Source organism: Monodelphis domestica, chromosome 4 (assembly GCF_027887165.1).
Source record: "Monodelphis domestica isolate mMonDom1 chromosome 4, mMonDom1.pri, whole genome shotgun sequence".
Taxonomy (NCBI): domain Eukaryota; kingdom Metazoa; phylum Chordata; class Mammalia; order Didelphimorphia; family Didelphidae; genus Monodelphis; species Monodelphis domestica.
In genome coordinates, this window is record NC_077230.1 from 309,262,633 (window position 1) to 309,282,080 (window position 19,448).

The window sequence follows — 19,448 nt, forward strand, 5'->3', positions numbered from 1 at the left end:
TAGAAGTGTTAAATTACTTGACACTTCCTATTATATTCATAAGCCTAACACATTCTTTATAAATTCTAACTTTTGTTGAGTGAAAGTATTTTAATATTTAGCACAGATTTCTCTGCAGTACTACTGAAATATTATTAATATTGGTACTAGAGACTTAAAGTATTATATGGATACAAACTGCTATTGTTAGCATTATTATTTTTGTTATTACAGGATCATAAACATAGAGGTGAAGACCTTAAGAGGCATCTAGTCCAAATCTCCATTTTTATAGATAGACACTTTGAGGCATAGAGTTGCCAAGCTTCACACAGATAATGTTATTTCCAACATACTATGCTGCTTCCTGTCTTCACTTTCTATAAGTATTCACTGAGATTTGTCTAAAAATATCTTTAAGAGACTAAAACTCCGTAAGCTATATTGGAGCATAGAATACGAATGTACTCTACTCTTATAGTTCCTTTACATAGTTTTATCTTTATACTCAACAATTAAGTCATTCAGTAAGCATTTATTAATCACCTACTATGTGTCATGTGCTGTGCTAAATGCTGGGAATACAAAAAAAAAGGCAGAAGAAATCAGACTCTGCTCTCAAGGAATTCAGGTATGATGGGGACACAATATTAAAAAACCACTGTGTACAAACAAGATTAAATCTGGGAAACACCTATATTTATTTATATTCATAGAACAAGAAGGGAAAGATGAAATGGCAAATGAACAAAAATGTTTAGGCTGTTAGCAAAGGATCCAGGACCATGGAAGGTGAAAATAGGATGAGAATTAAAGATCATTGGATTTAGCTATTCAGAAATCATTGTTGACCATCAATAAAACAGTTTTAGTAGAGTAGTAGAAAGAATGACCTCCATCAGATGATCTCTGTACACAAATGACACCAATATCTGTAGACCTGAATTTTGTAATCTATATCTGTAGATCTGAGTTATATAGCTCTATAGTTTCAGCAATATGCTGTGTCTCCACCTAAATATACCAAACCTAAAACATAATACATCAAAAACATCCTTTGCTAATCCGGCAGCACCTTTCCAACATGGCCTCCCATGCTTCTTTACTCAGTCCCTCCACTGGAATCCTTAACTATGTAGGACCCCTCTTGTGAGGTCCTTTGGGCTCCTGCCACCCCTGGTGTACATTGTTGCTGCATCCCAGTCATGAAAAATGGCCAACACCATGTCTTCCCCAAGGATTTTCTCCCTTTCCTTGTCTTCCCCCTTGCCTTCCTCTCTTCTCACTCTCTCTAGGTTCCATCTCCTTGTAAATATGAGTCAAAAATTAAGGGTTATTATCTGCACTGTAAGGTTATAGGACAAACTTGGGGGATGAGGGTGGCACAAGAATTACTGTATGTCTAATGAATTTTTAAAAGCTCACCCATTATACCAGGAAAGTGAAGACCAGTGTGTGCCAACTCCAAATATCTTCCTGAACCCAAAGTGAGTTCTTCTCTTGAATTTCTCTCCCACAGGAGTAGCCACCCCAGCAACAACCTGGAAGCCTCTCCTCAAGAGCCCTTCTTCATAATTTCCCAAGTTACAATGTCTAATGATGGCTCTGATGGTTTAAAGCATATTACTAAGAAATAATTATATAGGAAAAGCAGTGAAAAGAATATTTACAGAGATGTGTGATTGGTAAAGAAAGTGCATTAGTTATATAGGGACTATACAGGATAACTAAGAGACATCCATTGCTATATCTGCATTCAAAAGCTCTCATTCTCAATTTCCTCTGGAAACCCAAAGTTCTTTTTAGCCTTCCATCTCCTTCTAGTCACTTTTATTCAAAGTCATAGAATCATATAGATTTTTCCTTCTTCCTCATTCCCTGCATCCTGACAGTTGCTAAGCTCTGTTAATTCTACTATGGAGGTATTTCTTGCATCTATGTAAAATTCATTTATTCTTTCATTAATTCAGTAAACATTTAGTAAGCTCTTAACTTTGTGAGATACACTATGCTAAGTACTGTATGAATTACAAATGCAATATGATCCCTATCCTTAAGGAGTTGCTCATGTCATAGGGATATAAGCATGGCATATATGCAAATAGCAATATTACAAATCAGAGTATAATAAGTAAATACAAAAAGTACAAATTGTATATAAAGTGCTATAAAGGAAAGATCAAAATGAACTATAGGGATAGAAAAATCACCCTGAAAAGGGGAGCATTTGAGTTAAATGGACCTTAAAATGAATTCCATTAAGGTAGAAACAGATTGATATAGGCAGGGGGAAAATAAGTTATCAGGCCTTCTTTTAGAGATATTAATTCATTTAATTCAACTAATTATCTATATTACCCTTCTGGACTTAAAAAAATAATAAAGTACCTACCTTCTTTCAACTCATAGTTTCCCAGAGGTATGCGTGTTTACACCTCAGCCTGCTCTCTCTTTCTCATCAATTGGATTTCACTTGGTGTGGGGGGGAGGCTTACAGGCATGGCTTCACCTTCTACTGACTTAAGTAAAATTCACCCAATACACCATGAAGTGCTATAGGTTGGACTCCTACTTCATGAACCCCTGTTGAATCCCTCTCTTGATCTTCTTTCCCCCAGAAGTCACCACCTCAGCAACAATCTGGAAATCTGCCCTCAAGGGCTCTTCCCCACAATTCTTCAAGTATTAGAATGTCTAGTTACGGCTCTGAACATTACCAACAAAGTATTACATAAGAAAAGCAGCTGAGTCAAGCATTTATTTGTTTGCCAACTTATTTCAATATCTTTGCTAACATATTGACTGGATTCCAATCGTCCAACTTTAGGACTAGGTTTTAAAAAATTTGAACATTCTAAAGTGGCAGGGTAAATCTCACAAGATCAAATTTAATTGAGTTAAATTTAAAGTGCTATACTTGGTTTCAAAAAATGAGAAGACAGAGTTATTAGTGAACTTGTCTCCATTTTTTTCAGTCAACTATGAACCAATGTCCTGAGCTAAGAGGATTAGGTGAGAGAGTCCTATGGGAAACTTGAGAGAAAGCAAGAATGTCTAGAGCAGCCACTGTAAGAACAGGACAAGAAAGGTTTAAAGGGATTACCTTTCTGCAGTTAGGGTCCAGTTGGGATTATGTAAATACATTTGTAGTAAAGTATAGTATAAATCTGAACCAATTCATTTTAAAATCAAGATGAGGGAATGAAAAATCCAAGGGTAATTGAGGGAGAATTTGGAAGTGGTGATGGGAAACCAGTGATTGTATGGGGGAATGATGGAAAGTGCAACCAGTGCCCTATAGGGTGACCAGGGAGGCTATGAAGCCAGGGCTCAAAAGTTTCACAGAATGGGAATGGGAAAAGAGCAGATGAAAACAAGTTTATTGTAAATGGAGCAGGTTCTCCAGAAAGCCCAGTGGAAGGGATAAATAGCTTTAAAATATGACATTTGGGATTGGTTGAGAGCTATAGGAGTAAGGAAGACAGTATGAGACAAAAGAGTGGGGTTTACATAACTAGAGATTCAGGATCACTGGAATAGGTAAAGTATAAGCAGCAGGGAATTTGTTAATCACTGCCAAATGAGTTCAGAAGGTTTATTAATATCACTAGGGGTGTGGCCTCTATATGAAGTCTTCTCAGAGTATTGGGCAGCTCAGGTCAAAAGGACATTGGGGAAACTAGGATGGAATAGCATTTCTGTCCACTCCCTGAAGGCAGGCTAAGCCAGAATATTGGGTGGGGAGTAGAAAGAAATAAGTAAATAAATATTTGAGAAAAAGAATACAAATTAAGACTAACATTTTAAATTCTAATTCTGGGCCACAAGACAACCATAAGTGGAGAAATTTATGGTTTTAAAATATGGTTTAAAAAACATGGTTAAAAAAAACATATCTATTTTACTTTTTTCTTCTAAGTTACATAAATTGCACATTATGCATCACATACTTTCAATCAATTTATTGAAAGCATGAATCCAAGCATCCCAGGTATTCTTTCCTTGTTAAGTACTCACCATTCAAATCACCTGTGTTAAATATTTTGAGTTATTATATTATTTTCATAGTATCCAGTAATTAGTTTAAAAAACTATTCTTTTAGCTTTTCCTTTACTAGATTCAAAGAGGAAATTATGAATTCCATCTTTAAAAGTCCATTATAAATGAAGTATATTATAAATGGTAATGCAACTGAAAAGACAAAACAAAAAATAACCAGAATTTTTATTTTTAAATACTCTACATAATTATCTTTTCCTCAGTGGGAACTTAACACTGATTAAATAATAGAGAATTTTGTTTTATTTTTTGTATAAAATTTGATTTCTTAAAAAAGGTATCTTAGATTTAATAATACTAGCTCACATTTGTATGTTGTTTTACAGTTTTAAAATATTTTAGATAGATTTTCATTCATCAAAAAAAATTCTGCTCTTAAAAAAATATTCCATTCCTTGATGCTAACATGGCCTGTTTTTTTTTTTTTAAGTTAATATGCCCACTTGAATACATATGTTTTGGAAGTATTGTTGAGAAAAGATGAACTTTTAGAATAATGCATATTATAAAATGAACATTCAAATCATAGTACCAAAAAAGAGAATTTAATCATATCTTCCTTGACTATCTTTTCCACAGGAAAAAAAAATAGAGGAGTTGTCTTATATAACAAAAAAAAAAAACCATGTCTATTATACACACACACGTACACACAATATTTTAACTGTCAATAATTTTTTAACTTTTATGTAGTAGATATAATATGCTATAATTTTATCACTGGCAGGAATTAATTCCAGAGTTTTACTATCTACCTGAGATGTTTGTCAACAGTAATGGATATAATTTGGGAGTAAGAGAAGATGAAGTTGCTGTAAATGATGTTGACCTTCCCCCATGGGCTAAAAAGCCAGAAGACTTTGTACGGATCAACAGAATGGTAAGAGAGATTTTGATTTCTGCTTGAGTTGTTATGTGGATGTCAAACAATCAATATATTTCTTTTTTGTTTTAACAAATGAGAATTTCATATAAATCAGCATGTTTATAGAAAAAAATGTAAGAAGGGAAGAGGGATTTTACTCATCTGTCCTTTGCCAGCTCCATTACATAATCAGTATTTGTTCTCAGTGCATATTGTTTCCCCCCATGCTATGCTTCTAGGTTTATTACCCATCTCTTCCCTTCACAAATTCTTTAGTCCAGCCAAAGTAAGCTTTGCTATACTTCATCTCAGCATCTTATCTCTCTCCTCTCTCTGGGCCTTTTCTTTGCATAGGCTTTCTCTCATTTCTGGAATGTATTATCCCCTCAATACCTTTCATCTAGACAACTGCACTAGCCTTCTAATTGGTCTCCTTACTTCAAATCTCTCCCCACTTCAATCATTTTCCACTCAGCTGCCAAAATGATGTCACCTTCCTCCCTCAATTAATTCCAGTGACTCCCTGTTACTTCTAAAATCAAATATAAAGTCCTCCACTTGGATTTAAAATTTTATAGCATGTATGGCCTCTTCCCACTTTCTGAGGTTCTTAACCTTTGAGCCCTTCTCTGTACAGAATGATTCTACTACAGTGGCAGTCCTAACTGTATTTGCACTGACTGTACCCATGCCTGAAATGTTCTCCCTCATCACCTCCAATTCCTTACTTCCCTGACTTCCTTTAATAATCATTTTAAACCCACCTTCTGTAGCCCTTTCCACTTTTGAACAGTTTTAGGTATGAGGAAGATTTTCAGTTCATCAAGACTGAATTAGCCTTTTTGCAATTTCCACCCATTGCTCCTAGTCCTACTCTCTTGAACCACTTCCCAGATTAGAGTTTTAACTCCTGATCCACATGGCCAAATGTTCTTAACCATTTTTGTGTCATGATCCTCTTTGGCAATCTGGTGAAGTCTATGGACATCTCAGAATAATATTTTTAATGCACAAAATAAACAGCATAGCAAAGGAAACCAAACAGTAAAATATTATCATTAAATTATTTTAACATAAGTTTATGAACTGCAAGTTTAGGTAACTTGTACACGAACCCCTCCAAATATTTGAAGACAGCTACATGTCTAAATCTCTGGATTCCTGCCAATTAAACATCCCCAGTGCCTTTAGCCAGTCCTGATATGGCATAAATTTCAGGTCCTTCACCACCCTGGTTGTTTTTTCAAGATGCTTTTTAGTTTATCAATGACTTTCTTAATCATGGCAGCCTGAACCATGTATAATATTCCAGATGTGGCCTAACCAGTACAGAGTACAGCATGATTCTGATCTCCTTTTCCTGGTATCCGAGCTTTTCCTTTTGTTTGAGCGTCTCTTAATGTACCCTGAAGCCTCATTGGCCCACTGAAATAAAGCCACTCACTATAGCAGTTTGTAATGAAGGCTTCTTTTAAGTATGAGGAACTTGTGATGAGAAGATTTGATCAGTTTCTCCTACTCTTTTCATTTTCTTTATTTGGTCACAAATGCTTCTCCAAATGATGAATTATGTGATAACACAAGTATCCTCTCTGTGAGAAATGGAAGCCCATAATGCTTATAGGTCCAAAAGAGATCTATAGAATGTAAAAGATATGTTTATAGCCAATTAGAAAAGAGAGAGTAGGGGGCAGCTGGGTAGCTCAGTGGGTTGAGACTCAGGCCTAGAGATGGGAGGTTCTAGCTTCAAATCTGACCTTAGACACTTTTTAGCTGTGTGGCCCTAGGCAAGTCACTTAACCCCCCATTGCCTATCCCTTACTGATCTTCTGCCTTGGAACCAATACACAGTATTGATTTTAAAACGGAAGGTAAAGGTTTAAAAAAAAAGAAAGAAAAGAGAGGGTTTTCTAGAACCTCCTGCCCCCAATCTGTGTCCAGATTTGGCATATGACAGCTATCTAGATTTGGTACTGGCAACATCAAAAATGGCTTCTTTTCCATTTTTTTAGAGGAAAAATCCTATCTCTGATGTGTATTGGATTATCCTTCCTTTTTGAGGCTCCAGAATGATGATTAGTGAAGAGCAAATAAGTATCTCTTTCTAGATATACACTTTAGAATCTTGACAAGCGATAATGGATTGAGGGAAATGAGCATATAGAACCATAATATTCCTTGATTTACCCAAGTTTAGTCAGCAAGGGAGATATGGAAGATCTTGTTTAAATTGCTAGGTGCTATAGAACCATATGAATATAGACAAACATTTATCAATAGTGCTATTATTGGACAAAAGAGACACCTCAGGAAGTTTTAAGTGTGGAGGCAAAGGGCAAGAAACAGTTAATACTTAAGGATACATACCAATTGTCTGGCAAATTACAGGATAATTTCCTTAAATGAAGAATCAAAGTTCTCATGTAGTTTTGGCTTTTTCCTTGAGATTCTACATAGAAAATGGTTATTCAGATTCCAAAGAAGAAAAAGATAATGAATTTCTAAAACATAAAGATCCTAATAAGGCCTTACTAATTTAGTTATGTATAAATATGTGCATACATATGTATATTCTATAGCAAGCAATGTTGTTTCACTTACATTCTTCAAGAGTGAGGATGGATGTACACTTTCAGTTTTAAAGAAATTTTTAAGTAAAAAATATATCATATATATATGTGTGTGTGTGTGTGTGATTAGAAAGGGTGTAGAGAACTACAGATCATATATTATAGAAAGCATTGTAAAAATCCTCTTTACATACATAGCTTATGATATTGTGCTCATGTTTATTATCTGTATGTATACAGGTTGTCTAAATGTAATTCACGGTGAAACATGACTAGATTTCAGAAATCTCAACACCCCCTTTCCCGGGGAGATTGATTCTTCCTAGAACGGAAACAGGAAAAGGGGATATGAGTCTCCTCTAGCAAGAAAACAAACTAGAATTAAATCTAACTGCTCTCCTAAATCTTTCTAGTATAGGGGTATTTTTTAAAAATTCAAACTACTTTCCTAGTCACCCTTTAGGGGGAAGACACTTAAGTGTCTTGTGCAGTGACTCTCTTCCGGATACTGATTAGATGAAGGGCCAATGAAAATGAATAGGAAGCAAACCCAATTATCCAAACAAATAAAAACCAGATATCAGAGAAGTTACACAGATTAGAATATACCAGAAGATTCAGGGATTGAATGAACTCTTTAGACAGGAATAAAATATCTCTGCCTAACTAAGAGAGGTACTGATCTCACCCAAGGGGAAATTCCCCACAGTCTCTAGGGAGACAAGCTGGAAATCAGTGATGTATTGAAGAATCAGCTTTTCCCTAAATGTGTGCTTTCCAAAATCCTTTCTCTTGCTCCCTGGAATTGGGCCTAGAGAGACCAAAATCTCCTGTGTACTATCTCAAAGCAAGAATGAAGAAAATTCTCCAAAACTTCCCAACCAACTCTGCCTCTCACATAGACAGATAGCATTATTTTCTGTATTAATTGTAAGAGTCTTATGCAAATAAATACTTCAACCTTGAAACCAAGTGTTACACTAGAATATTTAAATAATTGGAAAGATATTAATTACTTGTGATTGGGCTGTGCCAATGTAATAAAAATGACAAATGCCTAAATTAAATTAGATATTCAATGCCATAACAAACTACTAGTTATTTTGTAGAATTACAAAAATAATAAAACTCATCTGTATGTACAAAAGATCAAATGTGTTGGGAAATAATGGGGGTAGGGATGGGAATGAGAACAAAGGAAGCCTAGCAGTGCTGATGTCCAACTATACAGATACTAAAAGAGCAAATCCATTTGCTGCTAATAAGGAAAAAAATCCATGGGAAAGATTAGCAATAGAAGACTGAGAACCAATGCAGTATAGGAACCCATGACAACTCACTATTGGATTAAAAATTACTGAAAAAAAAAGAATGAAAAGCAGCCTGGCAGAAATTAAGTAGAGCTTAGCAACTCAAACTACATCTCACAAAAAAGCTTTATAAGATTATATGACCTGGATATGAAAGGGCAAACAGAAGACTGTAGAAGGAAATAGTATCGACTAGAATTATTCTTGACCAAATAAGAAATAGAGATGATCACATGGATAAAATGGAAAATTTTGATTACATAAATTTGAAAGTTTTTTGCCACAAATGAAGTCAATATAGTTAGAATTAGAAGTTAATCAATGGGTATATGTATATACATATTCTCAAATAAGCCCTACCCAAAACAGAGAAAGAACCTATATATGCCAAAATATTTATAGTAGAACTTTTCAGTGTAGCCAAGAACTAGAGACAAAGTAGGAATTGCCCCATTCCTATACATGTATTACAGAAATAATAAAATAAGAGAATATTAGCCAAAAATTATTTAAAAACAAAAACTACAGTGAACCCCTCATTGAACAAAGGTAAACCAAAGAAGGACCTCTAAAATCCTTAATGCACTGAGGAAGAAAGCCTAAGCCCACAATGGCAAACCTATAACACACATACCATAAAGGGCACACAGAGCCCTCTCTGTGGGCATGCCTTCAGTCACCTGCCAGACTTCATTACTAGAAAGGCAGAGGGATTTGGGGTAGAGCTGTTTCCCTCTCTCTCTCCATATGCCTGAGGACATTTCTCCCATCACCTGCCCCTCTGCCCAGCAACCAATGGGAGCACTTCCTCCCTTCCCTGTCTGGGTTAAGGCCAGGGGAAGAGGGAGGCACAGACTGGGAGGTGGTAAGGGCAAAGCGCTCTGTCTTTCAAAGGTCCACTATCACAGAAGCTGAAGAGCTGAGAGGCCTTCCATTTCCCTTAGCCTTTAAGTGCTTTATCTAGGAAGTTTAGGAATTTATGCTCCAGAGAGAAGGAAAGGAAGAACCAGGGGCTTCTACATGAAGGTTCCCAGGCAATTAAGTAGCCATAGCTCCTACTTAGAGGGCATCAATCAGTCCAGATGCCTTAAGGGCACTGAACCTTTGTAATTCTGTGTTCTCTGACAGACTTGAAAAGACCAACACATTTCTAGAGCAGTGATGATAAACCTTTTAGAGAGCCTGCCCCCACCTCACCCCCCTGACTGAGTGCCGTGCCCTTCCCCTCACCAAGTGCTGGGTACACCTTGCCTCTCCTTTACCCCACATAGCTGCTGGGTGGGGGAAGTGAGGAATATCTTCAGTAAGTGTAGTGAGGGGAAGGGGAGTGGCCTGAGTGCTCTGCTCCCCTCCAGCTCTGCTACCTGTGAGCCACCCACCTTACCCCGTATGTTCCCATTGACTGCTGTGCAGAGGGGTGGGGGAATGTGAAAGAATATCATCAGGCATGGTGGAGAGGGGGAGGGGAGCAGCTTGATCCCTCTGCCTTTCTAGTTCTCTGTCTGGAGCTGATAGATGGAGTTTCTTGTTCATGAAACAGCCCAGAGGCCAGTGGAGAGCAAGGTGTAAAGTGACTGGAAAAGTAAGCTAGGAACAGGTTATGAAGGGAAATTTGGTATTTGATATTGAGAGTGACTAGGAGCTACTAGGGTCAATTTTTTATTGCCTTTACCACATTGTTGTCTGTGTATAAATTATTCTTCAGGTTCTATTGACTTCATTCTACAACAGTTCCCTCAAATCTTCCTAGGTTTCTCTGCAACCATTTCCTCACTTCTTAAGCAAAATAGTATTCTATCATATTAATATGCTGTAATTTGTTCAGTAAAATGATTGGGCATCCTTTAGGAGTCTCATAGTTTGCTACTTTAAAAAGAGCAATGGGGCAGCTATGTGCCTTAGTGGATAGAGAGCCAGGCCTGGAAATGGGAGACCCTATGTTCAGATCTTACCTCAGTCACTTCCTAGTTTTGTGGCCTTGGGCAAGTCACTTAACTCCAACTGCCTAGCCCTTACCATTCCTCTGCCTCATTATGAATTCTAAGTACACTTTTGAATATTGATTCTATGACAAAAGGTAAAGGCATTTTTTTAAAGCTACAAGTATTTCTGTACATTTTAAGGATTTGTTTCACTTAAAGCTAATCCCTCCCTTAAGTAGAGCTCACTGGTACACTCTTCCCTTCAACTCCTATGAATAGGTCTCCCCCTCAGTCCAACTTGGAACTGAGAAGTGGGCTTTAAACAGCCAAGTAATATCTGTTCCTATACCCTATGCAAGGTCTCTATATAACTTTTCATCATATGCAGGTTAGAGATATGGTGACATTTATTAAAATCATTGTTTTGTGAATTGTCTGGCAGTTATGAGGAACAGTAATGGCCAGGTTCCAATATGGTTTTCTTTCTCTGAACATTGTTGACTGAGTTCATGTAGACATTTTCCATGTCAAGACTTTGATTCCATCCAGAGGTAAACATCTTTGGATTATATTTGACAATTCTGATTACACATACCTGTTATCAAACAAGTTATTGTTATTCAATGAAATGATATTTGCTCATCCCAAAAGTATTTCAGTAATTTTGATCTGTTATGATATGCGCTAAGAAGAAGCTATCAATCTTTTTCCTTTTTTTTACTTGTAAACATTAATTTTTTATAGTTGCCTTAGGCTAATGGGGTCTGTGTTTTGTTAATATTATATGGGGTTTTCTTAAAATACTTTCCAAATTTGTTACGGCTCATTTTACAGCTCTAAAAATATGCATTGCATTAAGATTATTGTTGAATAAGTATTGATTTCTTTAAATATTTTCTTCCTATTCACCTTTAATTTCTGGATCCAGTAATTCTTCATTTATTCATCCCATCTTCTTGTTATCAATACTTCTTGCTATGTGTTACCTAGATGAGATCAAGGTCTTTGTAGATACTGTTTTCATCTACTGAGTGACTTCAATATGAAGGTGCAGCTTTCAGCCTCTATCTTTATTGTGTGATAAGAATTTTGACACATATCAAATCCAAATTATATTTTTATATGATTAGAGAAATCTCACAAGTAGAAGGAGCTATGTAAGTACATCAGATGATTATGAAGATATTTTAGTTCAACTTCCTTTTTAATCTGGAAGGCATACTTCACTATATTTAGTAGAGATGACAATCTTTTAAAAAGTACACTTAAGGCATCTCCTTGAAAAATGTCATATCAGTTGTTCTTAACATTGTTGTGTTGGCAGCATCTTTTAAATGGATAATGGTTTTCCATATGAATATAAAATACTTTTATCATTCTTACTATACTTCTGGTCTGTTTTGTATTTTGAAGTATGCGAATAAGCCATCAGTAGTGAGCTGAGTTGAAGGCTTTGTAATAATGAACAAGTACAGTACAAATGTTAATGTACTTTTGGGCAGCTTGTTCAATAATTACTGAATCAATAAGTTGTCCTTTATACCCCCGGGCCTTTTTGGCACATCCTTTTTGCTTTTCAAGTCAATAGACTACTTTCTTATAAGAGTTTATTGATTTTTTGTGTGTGTTCATAGATTTAATAAATGGTATTACTAACTCCCTAAAAGCATGATCCTTTCTCCATGGCATTAGGGAGCAATGAAAAATAAAGGAATTTTATCTGGGGAAAGGGAGGGGGTTCTTATGTGCCTTGAGACCATGGCAGTAGCTGTGAAGGCCTGAAAATCCCTGAAATCCTGACCATTTGGGCTTTGGTAGTAATACCACAGGTAAGGTCTACATCCCAATTAATATGATGAAAGAACACCTATGAATTTAAGAAATCAGTAAACATGATGCTCATTTGAGCTGTAGCTCAAGTAGCACAGTAACCAGGATACCTTTGTGTCTGGCAAGTTACCCTGAAATAAGTCATAAATCCCAACACCCTGCCAATGGCACTGACCACAGAGGCAGGCCAGCTATGACTGTGCATGAAATGCTCTGAAGACACGGATTCCTCCCTTGTGGCCAGTATAGTAGCCTGACAGAACCAGGAGAGGAGTCAAGATGATGGAGTAGAAAGGAGCTTTACTTCCTAATCAGACTTTCCAATTGACAAAACACACCCTGCTGAATTCTGATTAGGAAAACTCTAGGGCAGTGATGGTGAACTTTTTAGAGACAGACTGCACCCTTGTACCACATGGGAGTCACCCTGTACCCCAGACAGGAGAGGGAGGAAGTGCTCCCATTGGGCTGCTGGGCAGAGGGGTAGGTCATGTGAGAAATGTCCTCAGGCATTCAGAGATGGGGAGGAGGGCAGCCCCCTCTGGCACATGTGCCATAAAGTTTGTCAACATGGGCCTAGGAGAAATTGCAGCAAGTCCTTTCTCTAGCCAATTAGGGCAGAGCAGTCTGCAAGCACTTGAGACAGTGGTGTTTGGTGTCTTGCCGGGACTGAAAGAGCCAAAGCACAGGCAGGAATCACCTGGGCAGGAAGAGATTCAGCATAGCATGAGGAACAGGAGGAGATGCTGCCCGTCACTCTTGTTCTGCCTGCTACTAGAGTTTGCCAAGGATGCCATCAGGGAAATCACAGAGGGTAAGCTTATACCCTAATACTGTTGTATCTATCTAGCGAACAGACTGAAGACCATTAAATGTAAAACAATAATAGCCAGCTAGTGATTTGACCCAGGTTCAAGAGGCAGCTATGCAGCATAATGAATACAGTTCTAGACTGGAAATCTGAAAGACCTGAGTTTGAGTCTACCCATCAGACTGACTGGACAAGTTACTTAACCTGTTTGCCTCACTTTCCTCAACTGTAAAATGAGGGTAAGAATAGCACCTACCTTCCAAGATGGTTGTGAAAATCAAATGAGATATTTCTAAAGACCCAGCAACAGTAGGTGCTATTTAAAGGCTAGATATTATTGACAAGAACAAAGTAATAATAATAGCTCTTATTTATATAAGCACTTTATATTATCTCATCTAATAATATTCATAATAAAACTAGCTAACAACACTTACTAGGTGCCAGGGACAGCACTAAGAACAATCCTGGGAGCTAGACAGTCTTAGCATCCCCATTTTAAAGATAAGGAAAGTGAGATTCAAAGAAGATAACTGACTTGTTTCTTAGTAAGTGTCCGAGGCACAATTCAAACCTAAATCTTATTGAATCTAAGCTTAGTCTACTGCTCTGACACATGCCCTGCACCCCCCAACGCATGCAGAGATTGTCATGATTTTTCAGGATGTTTAGACTGAGGTCTTCAGCTGCTACTTTCACCCCTTCTGCCTCCATATCTAACCTCTCCTCCCCGGGAAAACGCCCTCGTACTCATCTAGTCCAGGATGCTGCCATATCATACTCCTCCTGCATTCTCAGCATCCTCACTTGAAACTTGACCACTTCTGGGTGTTCTGAGCCAAGGGAGCAGTGAGCTTGCTGGCCCTTCTGGGCGGCAGCAGGAAGCTGAGGACAACCAAACCCATTATCAGGATCCCAGGAGCAACAGTCACCAAGCCCAAAGAAATACCAAATTGGGAAGAATAAACAGTCCCCAAAACAGCAGGATGGGTATAGCCAAGGATAAGCCAGGAAAAGCACACTTGATGACAAGTTTTAGGTTCAGAATAACCGGTTTAAAAATGAACTTTGTCCCTTCAAAGGTGTAGCAACAGTGTGAAGAGCATCAGATCTGGAGTCAGGACCAGGTGTCAGACAGACACTGGCTCCCATGTCCACTGCCTCTGTGACCTCAGGCAGGGCATCTTATCTTCCGAGCCTCAGCCACTGTGAATTGGCTCAGTGAGCTCCAGGGGCCCTTCTGAAAGTATGTGCTTCTGTGAGCCTGGATCCTGGGGAGAGAGTTCTTCATCACCAAACATACTCAAGCAGAGTCTGGCTAATCATGCAGCATCTTGGAGCCTCAAGGTTCCACAGGCTTCATTTCCTCAGTAATAAAATGAAGATTTTTAGCACTAGCATTACCCAGTTCACCTGGTTATTGTGAGGAAAGCACTTTGTAAATGATAAAGTGCTATGTAAACATAAATTCTTGTCTTCATTATTGTTGCAGCACAATTAGCCCTGTGTGGCCACTGTCACTACTAGCTCCCAATGTTCTTTTCCCAAAATTTGTTATTCAGCAATTGCATTATATCTTATCCCCTTGTAGCATTGTATCACATTTAGAACTAAAAGAGATCTCAGAGTTGGTACAGAGAATAAATACTATCTTGTCTAGGGTCACCCAGCAAAAAGTAGAACCAAGGTTCACTCTGATTTCAAAGCCATTCCTCCTTCCATTTCTCCACTCTCCCTCTCATGTATCTAACAAACTGTTAACTGAAACATCACTTTGATAATTTGGAATCTAAGCAACATTCAAGATTTGTATTCTCTGGGACTGCCTGAAGTTTTTAAATATAAATTTGAAAAAAATAATAAATATAACTTTGACTTAATCGGTTAATAATATTGAAAAATAAGCAATTATGTGTTATAAAATAGTATTAAAATTGATATTTTAAGTTATCTTTATCCTTAAAAAAAGATGCTCATAAGCATCTTTCTTTTAAAAATATCTTATTATACTGGAAAACACCAAAAAAGTAAAATGTTTTCTCAGAATAACATTTTACTTGAATCATATAAATAAATGACTATTTTCAAAAGTAAGAAAAATTTTTCCAAGATGGATGATTACTATTATTTGTTTTCTTTTTCCAGTTTCCAAAAGTTCTGATCAGAAACATTAACTACAAGGAACATGTTCTAGTGATTTATACTTAGAATGTTCCTAAGAACCACATAAGAAAAAAATTATCTGGAAGTTTCTCATTTCTTTGTTTCTTCATTTCAGGCCCTAGAAAGTGAGTTTGTCTCCTGCCAACTCCATCAATGGATTGACCTTATATTTGGCTACAAACAGCGAGGACCAGAAGCAGTCCGTGCCCTGAATGTTTTTCACTACCTAACATATGAAGGCTCTGTAAACCTGGATAGTATCACTGATCCTGTGCTCAGGGAGGTAGGTGTTAAATCCCATATTATTCTAAATTTTTCTGTCATTGCTAAAACATGAATTTGACTTACCCTCTTCTTTAGAGGAAATTTCCCGACGGCATGGCTTTATACAAAACACTGAATTTCAGACTCCTGACAAATGTGAAAAAATGAATATGTTAGATGTCAGAAACAAGCAATGAGGTCAACATGTTGTTGTTCTCCCAGAATTTCTGACACACATCAGATGATACATTTCAATATACTGTATTCACTTTCTTTTACTTTCTAGTTTATTCTGGAAGATGAATTAAGCATATATTATGTCTATGCTATTCATTCATAAAAAGTATATGAACATTTGAATATAAATATTTCATATGAAAATATGGCAGTGCAGTTTTAAGATAAAAAAGTACAATTGTAACATTCTAGATAGCTGATGCAGAAAAATATTTCATTAAAATCAAAAGTTCTATTTTTCAGTGCATTCTCATTATGAAATATTTATAGTTTATAAAGTGGAATCATATATATGCATGTGTTTATGTATATAAATATAAAATGTGTGTGTATTTTAGGGAAATAATTAATATAAAATATTATTGAAATCATTACAACACGGCAAAAAAGGATTTTTAAATGAGTGAAAAGCATGATGATGCCACAGCAGCTAAGTAGATGATGCTTTAGTGAAGCTGGGCTCATTTCCTGAGAAAGCTTCCATCTGCTGTATACAAAACAAATCATCATTTATATACTATGAGACTATGGATTTTTTTTTATCTCGAGGTTGGAAAAGTTGTAAATTTTGGAAAGAATCACTACTAAAGTAACATTTGCATCTATATAGGTTATCCTTATATTTTTTCTTTTTAAAAATCAATTTACTTCAACTCGCTGAGAAAAGTAGGAAGAACCTTATATTAGACCTTCAAGCTAAATATTCAGAGAATACATCCTAAGTATGTAATTAGAAGCAATATTATACAAAATTGCATTCATAAAGACTAAAATTATTTCCTGAAGCACAAATGGGAAGGTAAGTTCTGTACAACTCAAAATTAGGAAATTGCATCGCTTACCAAAATACCTAACTTAGAGTCCTAACTGTACACAGCTCTGTAACCAGATTTTCAGAGACAGGAACCTAAGCTTATAAGTTATTCACTGAATAATGGAAGTTGTGCTTGTTATAAACTTGAATTTTCATTCTACTTATGGCTATATGTATAACATTTAACCAGTTTCCAACAAACTAAAAGGAACAAAGATTTTATCTTTATATTCTAACACTGAGATCAAAATATTCTTTGATTTAAAATAACAATATTTTAAATCTGGCCTCAGATTCTTCCTAGCTGTATGACCCTGGACAAATCACTCAACCCCAATTGCCTAACCCTTACTGCTCTCCTGCATTGGAACCTATACTTAACTATTGATTTTAAGACAGACGGGAAAGATAAAAAAAAAAAAAAGAATATTTTTGTTTAAGATCTAGAAATTTTTACAGACTTCCAAATAACAAAAAACCCTCCCTAACTACCAAAGAAAAATAAGAGTTGCAGATAATATAGAAAGCATCAAACTTTCTCTGAATGGTAGAGTAATACAATATTTGATTAGCACATTTCTGGTATCTTCATCTCTTGACTGTGATTTCAGAGATGCAGGGAGCTACCAATGAGCAAACTCCTTCTACCAATGAAGATCAGAAAGTGTTCTGAAACTTGCAGTCTCTGAGATTACTGAACTACTGAGAGGTTAAGAGATTTTTCTGGTGTCACAGTGCTAAACATGTCGAACAAACTTGAACCCAGATCTCTATGCCTCTGAGGCCAATTCTCTATTCCCTATGCTACCCTAATTCTATTTAATATCATTGATATCTACATGCTTGCAGATCATTATTGTGGCAAAGAATAAAACAGGTTTGTACAGAGGTGGACAGTAATGCCCTAATATCCCCACTTACCACTAATCTTTGGCAAGTTACATAGCATTTAGTTTCCTTAAGTGTAAAATAACTCTAAGTCTATATCTTTAACCTGAACTATGTGATGCCTTATAAAAAAATTCATAAAGTTATTTAGACTGTTGTCATGAGTGGAAGTTTCCAGCCAGACTATTTGTTTATTATATAAGCAGCCAAAACTTTCTCCTATTGTTTGGTAATCGTTCAGAGGGCTTAACAGGATTACTGGCTTTATGTTTTGACTTTGGTAAACATAGTACCCCATGCTCCATATAGCCTTATTCTGAGATGCTTCTTACTTGCACCCTTTTCCTCCCATATGCAAACATAAAGTCTAGATTATTTAGAATGGGATTATAGGAGTCCTGGGAAACCCAGGGAGGTATTAAGTGTAACCACCTAAATCACCTGCAGTGGTATTAAGGGAATTCCCTTTATCTTAGTTCAAGAATATCAGATATCAGAAGGCTTACTAGAATATGCCTATGTGGTTCTTTTCCCAAAACTATATCCTCACAGAAAAGTCCACTTTGACCCTAAATTATGATGTCAATCAAATTGCTAAAAATGAATATTACCTACATATATGGCCCAGATAAAATTGCTTACCATCTCTGAGTAGAAAGAAGGAAGGGAGGGAGGGACAGTTTGAATCTCACAATTTTGGAAAACGTGAAAATTATTATTACATGTAATTGGGGAAAATAAAATATCTTTGAATCAATAACTTAGTAAATGACCTTGCCGGATTTAAAATGGTTAATGTGCCTCTCAAGCACCTTATTTCCACAAAATAATTCTGCTTTTAAGACTTTAAAGACTAATGGCATGTGAAGGGAAAAGTTGCATTGTTCAAGGGGAGAGATATGATATGATCCTGTTTCTGCTTGCTTTCTTTGTGAGCTTGGACAAATCACTTAATTTCTCTCTACCTTAACTATTCTTACTATAAAATTGAAATAACAAATAACATGTGTTTCCCTCCCAAAAATCACTTGGAGAGACTCCTTTCATAGGTACCATATCAAGACCAAATGCAGTAGAACAAAGTGTGTTTTTAATTTGGGGTCCAATTAGATCCTCCTAGTATATGAATTATTCCCAGGAGTAAATAGGAACTCTGGAAAGCACATTAACTTTTTCAAGAGGCTCCTGTTTCTTGAAATAAGCATTGCTATACCAGCAGGTAGAAGAGTTAATTGATCTCCCAGAATGTGTAACTCAAAAATGTGGTTGGCCAAAATAAGATTGGAACTTTTAAGATACTTATGTAAGTTTACTAACTTCCTCATAAAAGAAGATATTAATTTTTCCTCATATTTTCATAGCTTGTAGTATACTTTCAGATTTAATCTTATATTTCCTTTTTGAAGTTGCCATAATCACTATAATATTTTAGCAGAAAAATGCCTTATTTTCAGTACATCTTGCAGTTTTGTGATTTTGAAATGTAGTTAACTTAATAGTTTAGGGCTCAGGTCTTAAATGGTTTGGTAGACTCTATATTTCTAACGTATGTATATGTACCTTTGTAATTGGCCTCTTTTGTTAAAACATACCCGAAACTTTGAGCTTTGAAATAAATGCTAAAACTGGAAGAGCAGCCTAAGGTTATTGATTCATTCTTATGTGACAGGTGAAATCATGGTAACAGCACTAACCACAGCAATTATGGCATTAAAATGTCAAGAAATTAGAGGTC

At 36.3% G+C, this 19,448-nt stretch overlaps 1 protein-coding gene across 9 annotated transcripts in view; it reads left to right on the plus strand.

Moving 5' to 3' along the window:
- Positions 1-19,448, plus strand: part of NBEA (neurobeachin) — an 829,579-nt gene that overhangs the window by 761,286 nt on the left and 48,845 nt on the right. For all 9 annotated transcript variants that reach the window (XM_056794740.1, XM_056794741.1, XM_056794743.1 and 6 more), the window contains 2 exons: positions 4,767-4,919; positions 15,626-15,793. In XM_056794740.1, the coding sequence (XP_056650718.1) occupies positions 4,767-4,919; positions 15,626-15,793 (321 nt within the window). The remainder of the gene's footprint in view (positions 1-4,766; positions 4,920-15,625; positions 15,794-19,448) is intronic.